Below are 13,904 nucleotides of genomic sequence, written 5' to 3'. Positions count from 1 at the left end.
TTGTTTTGTTTTGTTTTAAAGACATAAAAAGATCCCTCAGGGTTCGTTTGGCAAAGGGAAGAACATAATATCAGTCACAAAATAAAAAAGATGTCAAGAAGAAATAGGAGAATAGAACAGCTGCCAACTGAGAAGATGAGCAACATCATGAGGAGAAGAAGGCTGGAGCCATGGGAACCTACGCTGTGTGCAAGCTAGGCTCGTCTCAAGGCCACAGAAAGTTTTCAAGATCACAATTTTACTTTTTATTTGCGTGTGTTTCTATGCTTTTGATGGCTTCAAGACTCAATATTTCCCAATTTTCACCAGAACTTCGTAACATGAACATTTCTAGACTGTGATGGTTTATTGTAACCAATGCCAAGGATATGAAATTACTATGGGAAAAAGTTCATTGTAGGTCAGAGCTTTGAAGGTTACATCTCATGCTTACATCTCATGTTCAATGGACCTTATAGCGCTGAGCCTGCGGCCCGGCAGCCCATCAGACTAGGAAAGAACAATTGAAGGACCTACTCACACTGCAGAATCCAGGAATAATAATAAAAATTTAAAAAGGAGGATAAGATAATATCTCAAATTCTCTCTAAAAGCATGATCCCAAATATGCAAAACTTGCCCAGATGCCCCATCACCTAAAAGTTCTGTCACCTTAAAACAGCACCAAGCTTAGGATAAAGTGTTAATAAACGAGGCTTTGGGGAAATCCTAGGCTAAGCTGCGGAAAGAATACAACATTAAGGACATTACTTAGGACATATCCATATGCCCCACATATCTTTAGTTGTAATGAGCTCTGAGTTTTTCTGATAAGTGATCATTTTTGATATACTGGCAAGACTCAAACAGAAATTACAGACATGATAGCCAAGTTGTGACTCTTAACTGATGGCTTTTAGTAATCATGAAATATGTGGATGATGTCTTGTGTACTATATGGAGGTATCACCCGTCAATAAAAATCTGATGGCCAATACAGTGAGGCAGGATTAGAAGGAGGGACATCTGGTAAGGATAGAGGAACACTGGGATAGATTCAGCCACTAAGTGAGTTGCCATCTAGACTCAGAGGATGTCAGACATGTGGAGCTGAGGAGAGTAAACCATGTGGCAGAAACAGAGTAGAATAAATGGGTTAGTTGAGTTATGACCGAGTTGGGGAATAAGTCTAGTTTGAGGCCTAGGCATATATTATTAAATAAATAAGCCTCCAGGCCATTATTCAGGAACTGGGGCATGAGTGGAAAAACCCAAGGATACAATTAGATGCTTTATTTAATCAGTCTCTAGAAATAAAATAAAAACTTTGTCCTTAAATATATTTTTTTTATTTCTTGGTTGGTTGATTGGTTGGTTTTGAGACAGGATATTAAACATCTCAGGATAGCCTTGAATTAATTATGTAGCTAAAAATGACCTTGAGCTCCTGATCTTCCTGTCTCTCCTTTCTCAGTGATGGGAGTACAGGCATGGGCTACCATGTGCTGCTGAGGATGCAAATTGGGGATGAAACCTGGGCTCATGCTTGCTCAGCAAGCATCCTAACTTAATTACAGCTCCAGCCTTCGTATATGCTTTACATTTGAGCTATTTAGATCTTGCTTTAATAAATAGTAACATTGTTCTGTATTTTTTGATTGTCTCTGTTTAACATGTGCCATTTGAAGTTAAAAAGATATAACCATAAAATAACAACAAGCATTCTTTCATAGAGCTATTTCAGCAAAAGTGTCCTCACACATTTAATATTTTGCTATGAAAAACAGCACATACATAAGGATATCTTATCACTCTTATCATAACTAAAGTTTAAGAGGGCAACACAACTTATTTGAACAAATGAATCCCAAAGTGACTCCAAAGAAATGATGACCTACTTTGTGCTACATATTGCCACAAAGAAAAAAAAGTGACCTTGAAAAACAGTTATAACATTTGACTGCAATAAGTCACTTTAAAGACCATTAAGTGTGCTAAACTTAAATGATCATGTATGTGTGTGAGAAAGAGAAAGAGTATGTGTGTGTGACACAGGGTTATATATGAGTATGAGTGAATGTGTATGTGAGAGAGACTGTGTGTGTGTGTGTGTGTGTGTGTGTGTGTGTGCAAAAGTGTAACAAACTGTTCTGCTTAAGACTCAACTCTCATTTTTACTAAAGTTATACTGAAAGAGGTGTTAAAGATTTTGTTTGAAGGGCTGGAGATAAAGCTTTGTATGTAAAGGATTTGCCATGCAAGCATGAGCTCCTGTGTTAGATCCAGGTTGATCATACATGCCTGTAAACACAGTACTAGGGAGACAGACACAGGGAGATCCACAGGACACTTGGCCTAAGAGTTTAGACTAATGAATCCATAAGCTCCAGGCCAAGAAGAGGTCCTGTCTCAAAAAACAAATGCCCAATGAATAGCACATGAGACACACACACACACACACACACACACACACACACAGCACAGCACACAAATGCACTTGTAGATATATGAACATGCACAAATGCCAAATCTTTCACTGTAATCCTTGAAAGAATCTGAAAATGCTGAAAATGCTGAATGTTCACATAGTCACTTATATAACCTCCTCTACATGGTTAGGTTTCCTATTAAAAAAATAGCCATAATTAGATTTTCATATTTAAGAACAGAGAGAGGAAGAAAGAGAAAGACAGAGAAAGAGAAAGAAAGAAAGAAAGAAAGAAAGAAAGAAAGAAAGAAAGAAAGAAAGAAAGAAAGGAAGGAAGGAAGGAAGAAAGAAAGAAAGAAAGAAAGAAAGAAAGAAAGAAAGAAAGAAAGGAAAAGAGAAAGGAAGGAAGGAAGAAAGAAAGAAAGAAAGAAAGAAAGAAAGGAAAAGAGAAAGGAAGGAAAAGAGAAAGGAAGGAAGGAAGGAAGGAAGGAAGAAAGAGAGAGAGGAAGGAAGGAAGAGAGAGAGAGAGAGATCTTGTGCGCGCCCGACTCACCAGCAAGTATGACCCTGCAACAGGATCCTTCTGCACGCGTTTATTGGGAGAGCTTGATTGCAGAGGTGAAGAGACCCCAAGCCCAGAACTGGTGCTGCTTATATAGGCCTAGGAGAGGCGTGTCTCACACCTGGATTAGTTATGCATGGGTTATGCTTACCACCTCATTTGCATGCCTACATCTGATTGGTTAACTTCTCTCTCATCTGATTGGTTAACTTGGCTCTCATCTGATTGGTTAATTTTGGTTAATTCTCAAAACCTCATCTTGGCAAAAGAACTTTACTGCCTATGTATGCATGGTGGCCAGCGGAAGCCAGCAAGGGCACATGTGGCTTCTGAGAGAGAGAGAGAGAGAGAGAGAGAGAGAGAGAGAGAGAGAGAGAGAGAGAGAAAGGGAAAGATAATTTGACCAACTTGTAGGTTTATGTCTCCAAGAACAGAAAGGAAACAGAGTATTCAGCTTTAAAGGGGGCCTCCTTGAACTCAATAAAATCCATGACCTTGAAAACTCAAGTGAAGGGCAAAATTTTCTGAGCAAAACGCTGAGAAATCCAAGTTGCCTCCCTCAAAAGTCAACACTGGCAGCATGCCCTTGGCCAGCATGAAGACAGAACTTAGCAGCATCTGTCAGAGTGGAGGGCATGATTTTGTCCAGAGCCACCCAACTTGGCAGCCACAAGCAAGCAATGGCATTGACAAATTGGAGAGAAGTCAAATGTTGCTCTTCTCTGGGGAAACTGAGCTCCTTCAGCTCCCGTTTGGAGAGCAGAAGCTCCTCCAAGTTCCCGACTTTGTCAGAGAGGAAGGATCTCCAAAAGGTAGCTGCTACACTTCCTGTCAGTATAGAGGACGGCTCAAATCAATTTTAGTTGGTGCTTAAAAGTCACAGAGAATTTCAAACTCCAAAAAAAAAAAAAAAAAAAAAAAAAAAAAAAAAAAAAATCCTTACACACGTACAAGGATCTCAGTAAGTGCCCTTCTTCCAAAGATAAACTGTCCCTGAGACATCTCACATGAGGGAGGAACTTCATTCAAGTAACTCTCTAAAAGGAAGGATGACATGTGGAATTCCCAGAAGGGCAGCACACTAAACCTACTCAAGGTTATGGATGCTCACACAGGACCAGGTCAGGCAGAGAGGAAGATATGCCTATAGCATAGTAGGACCACACAGTAGCCTTGGCCACACTACTGAACAACTGGGACATGCTCCTTAAAAGAGCATTGTTGGAATCCAGTGGGATTCCATCCTCAGTGATGTTGGTTAGGACATCTGAAATTCTCCCCAGTCGCTGGAGAAAGAATGTTATTCTGTGGGATGGGTGAATTTAGGAGCAAAAGCAGGAAGAATGGTTGTACTGGCTGGTTTTGTGCGTTAACTTGTCACAAGCTGAAGTTAACACAGAGAAAGGAACCTCCCTTGAGGAAATGCCTCCACAAGATCCAGATGTAAGGCATTTTCTCAATTAGTGATAAAGGGTGGGAGGGCCCACTGTGGGTGGTGCCATCCCTTGGCTGGTAGTCTTGGGTTCTATATGAGAGCAGGTTGAGCAAGCCAGGGGAAGCAAGCCAGTAAGGAGCATCCCTCCATGGCCTCTGCAACATCTCCTGCTTCCTGACCTGCTTGAGTTCCACTCCTGACTTTCTTTGCTGATGAACAGCAATGTGTAAATGTAAGCTGAATAAATCCTTTTCTCCCCAACTTGCTTCTTGGTTATGATGTTTGTGCAGGACTAGAAAGCCTAAGACAATGACCATAGCATCTGGAGACTAACAGAGCAGCTAGAAACATCTGTGAACTGGGGGCTCAAGCTAAAGCAACCATGTCTACCTACAGTTCATAGGTGAGAAAGGACGAGGGAAATCAGGTTTCACAGTGTGAGCCATGAGATAACAATTCCTAAAGTGGGATAAATGAAATGGGAGCCTTAGTAACAAAATTTGGATTCAAACCAATTTCCCCAATTCATTTTAACAAAATCTACTAGCTTCCCTGAGTTATATAGGCTTAAAATTCAGAGCTGAGTATATCAATGATGACAATGTTGTCTGCTGACCTACCAGGAAGAGGACCATAAAGGGTCAATTATATTGTAGCTACATTGGACTGGACCAGTTGTTCTCAACCTCCCTAATGCTGCAACCCTTAAATAGAGGTTGTGGTGACCCCCAACCAGAAGTTATTTGGCTGCTATTTCCTATCTGTGATTTTGCTACTGTGATGAACCATGACACGAATACCTGAAATGCCACTGAAAAGGGTTAAGGCCCACAGGTTGAGAACTCCCGAAATAAAGAGATATTTCATTGGTTAAGAGTACTGGCTGCTCTTCCAGGAGATCCAGGCTAGATGCCCATCAATGGCTCACAGCCATTTCCAGTTGCAGAGGATCCAATATCATCTTTGACCTCCAAAGGCACATCATGCACACAGCACATAGACAGTCATGCTGACAACACACTCATACACATAAAATAGCACAATGCCATTCTTTCGCAATAGTAGATAATCAAACACGAACAAACGCTTCCTAAGTGTGCATATTAGCTACTAACAGGACACAATGCATCTGTGGATCACATGCTACCAACACGGAAGGCAGAAAAGGAGCACACGGTCTCCCACTTCGAATCATTAGACAGTGGCAAGATTTCCAAAATGCTGGGAAAGAACATGAATAAGAAAGATTCAATTTTAGTTGAACTCAATTAACTTTTATATGGCAGGCAGAATTAGCTATGCACCAAATACTTTGGAAAGAGCCAGAGCAGTAGTGGAAAGAGAAAACAAACTTACAGCTTACATAAATCCTGACTTATTGGGAAGAACTTCCAAGGAAGCCCATCCTCGTAACATGTTAGATGTATGTTGTCTCATGTTGTTTACTTGGAAAGAATTATTAACAGGCATTATTCATGATTCACACAGACAGTGAATTAGTCCTTTGTGTAGGTGATAAAGAAGAAATGATGAGGTTGTCCTGGAGGAACAGGTGGGGTGGTTTGAGTGGGAATGGCCCTCATAGACTCGTAAGCTTGATTACTTATATACCAGTTGAATTGTTAGGAAGAATGTGTGTTAAAAGGTGTGGTTTGTTGGAGGAGGTGTATCTTAGGAAGTGGGCTTTGAGGTTTCAAAAGCTCACACTATTCTCATTGTCCCTCTCTTCCCAAACTCCCAGCCTACCCCATGCCTCATTCTTGTGGATCAAGATGTAAACTCTCAGTTACTACTACAGCTCCATGGATGACTGCCTGCTGCCATGTTTCCTGCCATGATAATTATGGACTCTAACTATGTGAAACTATAAGCACTCAAATACAAACTTTTCTTCTATAAGGTACCCTGGTCATAGTGTTTTTTCCCAGCAATAGAAAAGTAACTAAGACGCATGACAAAGGTAGCTAGAACTTAGAGATCTAGCCATGAAAGCAAAAAGAACATGGGTATTTATTATCTTTTTATCAGTATGACCAAACACCCAGGAAAAACAACTATAAAGGAAGTATTATTTATATTTTCTCAGTTTCTGAAATCTTTGGCATTGTTGGTTCTGAGTCTGCGGTAAGGCGGAATCTCACAGTGATTGGAGCATGCAGTACACACCAATGTCTGACAAGAAGCACAGAGAAGGAATATAGGGAAGGGCCCATGGTAAGAAACAGTTGAAAAACACTCCAGTGACTTCCTTCCTTCACTAGGCTCCACCTTCTAAAATTTCCAGAACTCTGTAGAATCACCACACTAGAAGGACATCGCATCCTCAAAGCATAACTTATATGCCTGACTATGCCTTCAATAAAGGCTTTAGTACATAACTGCATGTAAAAGAGATTATATATAGACTTGTGGCCTGATGGGGAATGGAATAATAGGGGATAGTTTATCATGAGAACTTGTCACAGGGGTCCATATGCAAGCTCAAGACATGAGCACTAAGAGATAACCTACTTACTATCACTGTTATACATAGGTGCACACGAGGGGGAAGCCCTGTTCACCATGGTCCTGTGAAAGCCACAAACACTTGCAAGGTTCCAGATGTTTTACTCCCTTTAAGATGTTCATTATAAAATTTGCAAATGGCTCTTCTGTCACAATCCTTTGGACCCTTTGGAGACACTGCATGTCTCTCCCTTCCTTGTTCTTTTACAGATGGCCATATGAGATGTATCCCAAAGTCCCTGTGACTTCCTGTGGCACATTGAAACATTGACAATGGGAAGAAAGACCAGATGGTATACATATGGCTCTAGGAAGAAGAAGACGGAAAAAAAAAACTTTCAACAATAGCCAGATTTTTTTTTTAAGCTTTACAAAATGTGTTAGCAAAAATATAATGGGGGTAATGTCCTCAACTAAATGTTGTCTCCATGGAAATGAATTAGTTAAAGTTTGATATTGAGATGAATGTGAGCCTTCTTTGGAACTTGCCCAAGATGGCAATTTCTTCTAAAAACTAACTTAATACCTCGTGATTCCCCAGCCTACTTATCAAGGAAGCCATTCAAAATGTCATGAAAGCAATTGCAAATGCTGAGTACATGGGAGAACTAAGGGTTCTTGCATGGTTCACCACGGGCTCACTCGGGCTACCTAGATGTGGTTCAACACTGACTGTAGGAAGAGCAAATCACACAATGTGCTCAAAACTTGGAGCTCCACAGAAGCTCACTGTATTCAGATAATAATAGAAACCGAATGTGGGGTTATCAACAAGTCTGCCTACTGCCCCGAAAAGGCTGTGAAAAGACCTATATTTAATGCATTGACACTTTGTGGATATTTTGGGGGAGTTCTATCTTTGGACCAGATGATGCAGGCGTTCTCAGAAAATATTCCTCTCAGATGACATCATCACCATGAAAAGCAATTGTTTGCTATTTGGGAAGATGGAGCCTGTACCAATATCATTTAAATATCCTAACCATTTTCAACACTGTAACATTCATATTAATGTTTTAAATGCATTTTCATTCTAGTCAATGCATAACAGTCATTTCGTAAATCATTCAGCATTATAAAACTGTTTTATTTTAATAATCCCAATGCCACTAAATTTCAGCCCTGCACATTCATTTTCACTTATGTCCCTTAAAAGTATGTTGAAAATAATTTGCTTATGGTTGAGCATCTGACTCTTTAAAACCATTCAGACTTAGTTCAGTTTCTGAGGTTTACACGTGTGTTCTTATACTTTACATTTTTCTTGAGGATTCAACCAGTAATAACACCAATGAGCCACAGTGACCAGCAGGACACAATCACCTTATAGGTGCAGAAATGGTACACATGCCATGGCAGTAACCATCAGCCCTCGAACTGGACCTAAGATCCTCTCATAGGGAAATTCTACCTGGTATTGGAGACCCACCTAACTACTCAGAGATACCTAAACCATACATCCTAGAGAAGAACATATAACTGCCATTTTATTATACCAGCACGAACCCTAACTACACATACTAAATTTCTATCTTTAAATCCGCAGACAAATGTAGTCTTCACCCTGCACCGAAGAAGCTTCTCTTTGCAAAAAATGGAGACCACTACAAAAAAAAATCACAACCCATTAAAACACAAACATAGAAGCTCATGGATGGAACTCTAGGATTCTGTCATGTGACAAGGAAGCCCAAGAGTTAAGTATGAGAGGAAGGGCTGCATGGGGCCACCCTGTCCTGTAGAAGACAGCAAAGTGCAATTTGCTTTTGCACATAGGAAGCAACATAAATACTAAGTAGGGAAAACGGAGTGCAAAGGTTGATTAAAGGAGCTCTGCAAGCAGAGTTATCTGATAAACAACTGATTCCCTCAAAAATCCCAACAGTGGTAGTACATGCCTATATTCCAGCACTTGGGCAGCTGAGGCAGTGCACTGGAAGCCAGCTGAGTTCATAGCAGGCTCTAGGACACCTAGGGTTACAGAGCAGAAGCAAGAAAACAAATTCCAGAAGTCTAGGAGGGGAAAAAAGAAGAAAGGGATTAAGAGTTCAGGGAGCTGAAAGAGTAGAGAGAGGAAGAAGGGAAGAGGAGGAAGAGGATCGAGTGTTTACATGTCTATATACAAATTATTCTGACACTAATGACAGTGAACTCTCATAGAATACTAGCTACTGTGACTTATATTAATATTACTTAACACTTACAAACCTCCCCAGGAAAAGAGACACAATATCTTAGTACATGTGAGCCATGCTACTGAAAATGAGAGCTTTTTGATTTTTAGAAAAGAAAAAATATTAGGGAACAAAATGAGTTTCTGCAGAAGTTAGGGTGAGGATTATTATAGTTATGCACAAGATTTAATTCTGTTTCCTAGTGGGTGCCAAAAATAGAAACAGTGTTTTATTTTCTACTAATTTGAGAAAATGTATGTTTGTATATTTAGAAAAATATCCATAGAACAGCATATTATGAGTTTGGTGTGTGCCTTGATGAATTAAGAGCTACCAATTAACATGAAGAGCAATTTATTAACTGTAGATTGTTCTTAAAGCATTCGCTTTGCTATAAAAAGCCTGGGCAAAAGCTGAAGTTATAATGTCAAATCATAATTTCAAAGGCTGCTCTTTGGGGGTAAAAGCTAATAAAGACTAGAGCTGCTATTGTCTTTTGTGCCAATAATATAAAGATATCTTTTAGAGAATCTCTAAGAATGCTTTGGTTAACCCATCCATTGTAATATTATTTCATTTAACTCACAAGTACCACTGAGAATTCCCTCCTTTGCTGGCTTGGTACAGTATGCCTGTAATACTAAATCTTAGGAGGACTATATAGGAGGGTCAGGAGTTCAAGGTCATCCTTGGTACCTATGGTGGTCAAGTCATTTGGGAGACTCAAAGATCCAAGGTAAATAAACAAACATCTAAATATGATGTATGCTGCTAATCTGCATCTTCAGTTAATAAGGCATACAAACTATTGTACATACACAGTCCCAACTAATCTAGTAACACTTCGAAGAGTGACAGCTTACACTAGATTGCTGTGATAAGGTAAGTATGTCACATTGCTTGGGTACTATAATCCCTGATGTTCATGCAATGACGAAATTCTTCATGAGTACATTCCTCAGAAAACATCTCCATCATTAACTTACATATGACAGCAGTACTATTGTGTATCCATTCTTGAAAGCAATCTATCGTCCACAAAATTCTAGGGCACCCTACATTAAATATACTTACATGCAAGAGACAGAAGATCAAATGAATGGAGTGAAATGGAGCCATTCAAACCAGTCATGAGAATCATTTTCTACATGTGTTCTACTTCAACAAGAAAGAGTACCATACAAACACTCCTGATCTTTCATCACCAAAATGATGATTTGATTGACAAAAGGTTTCTTGGCCCAGCTATACCCACCAAGTTCATTTTTCTAATCTTTATAAATAATCAACCACTTGACAGAGAAGAAACTAGAATTCATCATTTGAAGGCATGAGGCAGAATTGCCGTTCAATCAGAAGTTAGGCATTAGTCAATGGGGAACGGTGAATCAATTTACAGACTAAGTTTGGGGAACTCATTTCTCTTACTGAAGTGCCTTGGTGTATAAATATCAACAAATGCATGATTCAAACAACTGTCTAATGTATGTCACCAATAATTTAAAGTTTTCGTTTTAAGAGGTATCAGTTTTCAAGCAGAGTTGTGAATTCTCAGCCACGTATAATTAATGTTTGTAGTCGTATGTCACTCCAACACAGGGCAAAATATAAACAGCAAAATCTCCACTACTTACCTGAGATATGGGACAGAAGTCAAGATCACCGGATCCATGCACATCCAAAGAGAGGAAGCCAAAAGAGAGGAAACAAGAAACAAAAGATCATTTGGAGTACAATAAAAATGAGCCATTTAGAACTAAAACCATCCACCCCCTGTTCAGAAAGCTTTCAGTTTTTACGAATTTGTTGAGGTAAATAATTTTTTTCCTGCCAAATAAACATGAGTTAATTTTTCTGTAATGTGGCTGACCACTCAAATTCAACACCCTAGGGAGGAACACAGCTGTTTCTGTTCTCAGTGATGGATGGACACAACCTGCCTCACATTTTGAACATAGTTCAACAAAATGGAAAACACTGAGCATGGTCGCATTTCCAGTGCACACAGAGCCAGCCAGCAGGAGGACTCTACAGTCATGTGCAAGCTCATGTTAGAAAGGGGGAATGATGTAAACTTACATAACGTGGACACGACCCAGAATCTCATCCACTTCTGCTCCACTTGCTCAGTCAGGTATTGATTACAACCAGGAAACACGTTACTCATTATGGCACAAAAACACCAATAGTGGCTTTCGCAATTTAGTGCCTAATACCCTACAAGACCCTGATGCCTGTCTTGGTGAGCTATGGCTTCTGCCTCTACCAGAGGTTCTCCTGATGTGAGGATACCAGAGAATACCAGTCTCTGTTAGAATTTAAGGTTGTTTGCTTTGGAAGGATATCTTAGGAGAGGTGAAATTTAGTCACAAAATGTTTCTTAAAAATAAAATGCAGGATAATCTTCAAAGGTGATGGGTATATCCTCACAATTCTATGTTTCTTATCACATCAGCATGCCATGCCATGAAAACCCTGCAGGATGTACACTACCAAGAATAAATCCAAAGCGCTACCAATATGTCTATGTAGATCAATAAGCTAGAACAGTATACTGCACTGTTGGGGCAGAAGATGTATGCATAGGTGAAATATACAGTTCAAGGTTACCAGTGAACTTACTGTTCAGTTTGTCTGTGCCTACACTACTCTAAAAATTAACTCTATTTCAATGTACCAATATACATGGGACAAAATTCCCTTGTGATAAAAGCTTATCTATTAAGTGAGTTACATTATCCACAAAGATACACAGTAATCTAATGTCATGTGTGATGGTATAATATGAGCCACAACATTTATAAAAACAAAATCTCAAATTTATATCCTATGTGTGAAATCACGATGAATCCTTTACTTACAATCAGGCTATTTTTTTTTCCCAAACTAAAACTCTGACACATTGTCACACTATTTAAATTCTTTAGTTACTATGAATGACTTTGGACATATGATGTACACAACCTTAATAATGTGTTCTGTTGCTTCTCTCGACCCATTGCCTTTCCATACCCTCTCCTTGTCAGTTTAATAAAGGTGCCATCTTCCTCCTACCACCAAGCATATGCGTGTGCTCTTCTCTGAGTGAAACACTAACTCAGCTTTTCATCTATGTATTCCTATTTACCCTTCAGACTGGGAATATGGCTCCAGGGTTAGAGTGTTGGCCTAGCATTAAAAAAAAGGCCCAAAATTTGACTCCTCAGGACCCCTAAACCTGGGTGGTGCCATACAGGTCTACAATCCCAAATATTTCCAGAGGTAGAAGCAGATGGATCAAGAGTTCAAGATAATCCCTAGCGCCAACCAACCAACTCTTGATCCACTTGGGCAACAGATAACCCTAATTCTTTTGAATATCATCAATAATCTCATCATCTAGTATCCAGGACACTAAATTACTAATTAAAAAATAAGCATTGCTTATTATATAACCAATTGGTAGATTAAGAGAATATTTAAATATGTAACATGTTGAAATAGCCATTGGTTGTGTAAACAGGTTTTTGGCTTATTTGTGGGATCTTTTTTCTTCTACCCTTTATCAACCCTCTACTTCTTCCCTTTCAGTCCCCTAAGGCTAGGTTGGAGAGAAAAAAAAAAGATAGAGGGGAGACAATATTGTTAGACTACTTCCTGCTGCTTAGAGGTGTCGATTTCCTTGGGGCAAGCTTGATCACTGCCGTCAGGATACCTAATTTTTTTGTGTGTCTTTGCACATAACTACTTAGCAAATTGCAACAAATCACAACCAATAGTGTGCAGCCAGCCATTAGGCCAACCAGCCCCAGTTGCAGAATTCCAAGTACCACACATTCACAGAAACTATCTGCAGCTGGCAAAAACAAACCCTAGCTAGAGCATGAGGCACACCATAGTCACCTGCTTGAGGCAGCCCCATGTCCATGTACATGGGATTAAAATGAGACTATTTTCCTAAAATACTTTTGTGTGTTTGTGTGTGTGTGTGTTTTCAAAGAAACCCCAAATTCTCACTTACAGGTTGAGATTCACCAAAGTCATAAAAGTTATCAATAATGTCACAATCAAATAACCCCATTAAAAAATGGGGCTCAGAGCTGAACAAAGAATTCTCACCTGAGGAATACCGAATGGCAGAGAAACACCTGAAAAAATGTTCAACATCCTTAATCATCAGGGAAATGCAAATCAAAACAACCCTGAGATTCCATCTCACACCATTCAGAATGGCTAAGATTAAAACTTCAGGTGACAGCAGATGCTGGTGAGGATGTGGAGAAAGAGGAACACTTCTCCATTGTTGGTGGGATTGCAAGCTTGTACAACCACTCTGGAAATCAGTCTGGCAGGTTCCTCAGAAAATTGTACATAGTACTACCAGAGGATCCTGCAATAACTCTTCTGGGCATATATACAGAATATGTTCTAACCGGTAAGAAGGACACATGCTCCACTATGTTCATAGCAGCCTTATTTATAATAGCCAGAAGCTGGAAAGAACTCAGATGCCCCTCAACAGAGGAATGGATACAGAAAATGTGGTACAATTACAATGGAGTACTACTCAGCTATTAAAAAGAATGAATTTATGAAATTCCTAGACAAATGGATGGACCTGGAGGGCATCATCCTGAGTGAGGTAACCCAATCACAAAGGAACTCACACAATATGTACTCACTGATAAGTGGATATTAGCCCAAAACCTAGGATACCCAAGATATAACTAAACACATAAATTTCCTAAACACATGAAACTCAAGAAAAATGAAGACTGAAGTGTGGACACTATGCCCCTTCTTAGAATTGGGAACAAAACACCCATGGAAGGAGTTACAGAG

At 39.5% G+C, this 13,904-nt stretch overlaps 1 protein-coding gene across 3 annotated transcripts in view; it reads right to left on the bottom strand.

Annotated features, from left to right (window-relative positions):
- Hs6st3 (heparan sulfate 6-O-sulfotransferase 3) overlaps nucleotides 1–13,904 on the bottom strand; it is a 732,300-nt gene that overhangs the window by 321,449 nt on the left and 396,947 nt on the right. The window contains exon 2 of one of the 3 annotated variants that reach the window (XM_006519238.4): nucleotides 4,626–10,717. The exons of the other annotated variants lie outside the window; for them this stretch is intronic. Within the exon in view, the coding sequence (XP_006519301.1) occupies nucleotides 10,714–10,717 (4 nt within the window). The 3' untranslated portion in view covers nucleotides 4,626–10,713. Of the gene's footprint in view, nucleotides 1–4,625; nucleotides 10,718–13,904 lie in introns of those variants that run through there. 3 annotated transcript variants of the gene reach the window in all.

Source organism: Mus musculus, chromosome 14 (assembly GCF_000001635.26).
Source record: "Mus musculus strain C57BL/6J chromosome 14, GRCm38.p6 C57BL/6J".
Lineage (NCBI taxonomy): Eukaryota > Metazoa > Chordata > Mammalia > Rodentia > Muridae > Mus > Mus musculus.
This window is presented reverse-complemented; position numbering and strand designations above follow the sequence as displayed.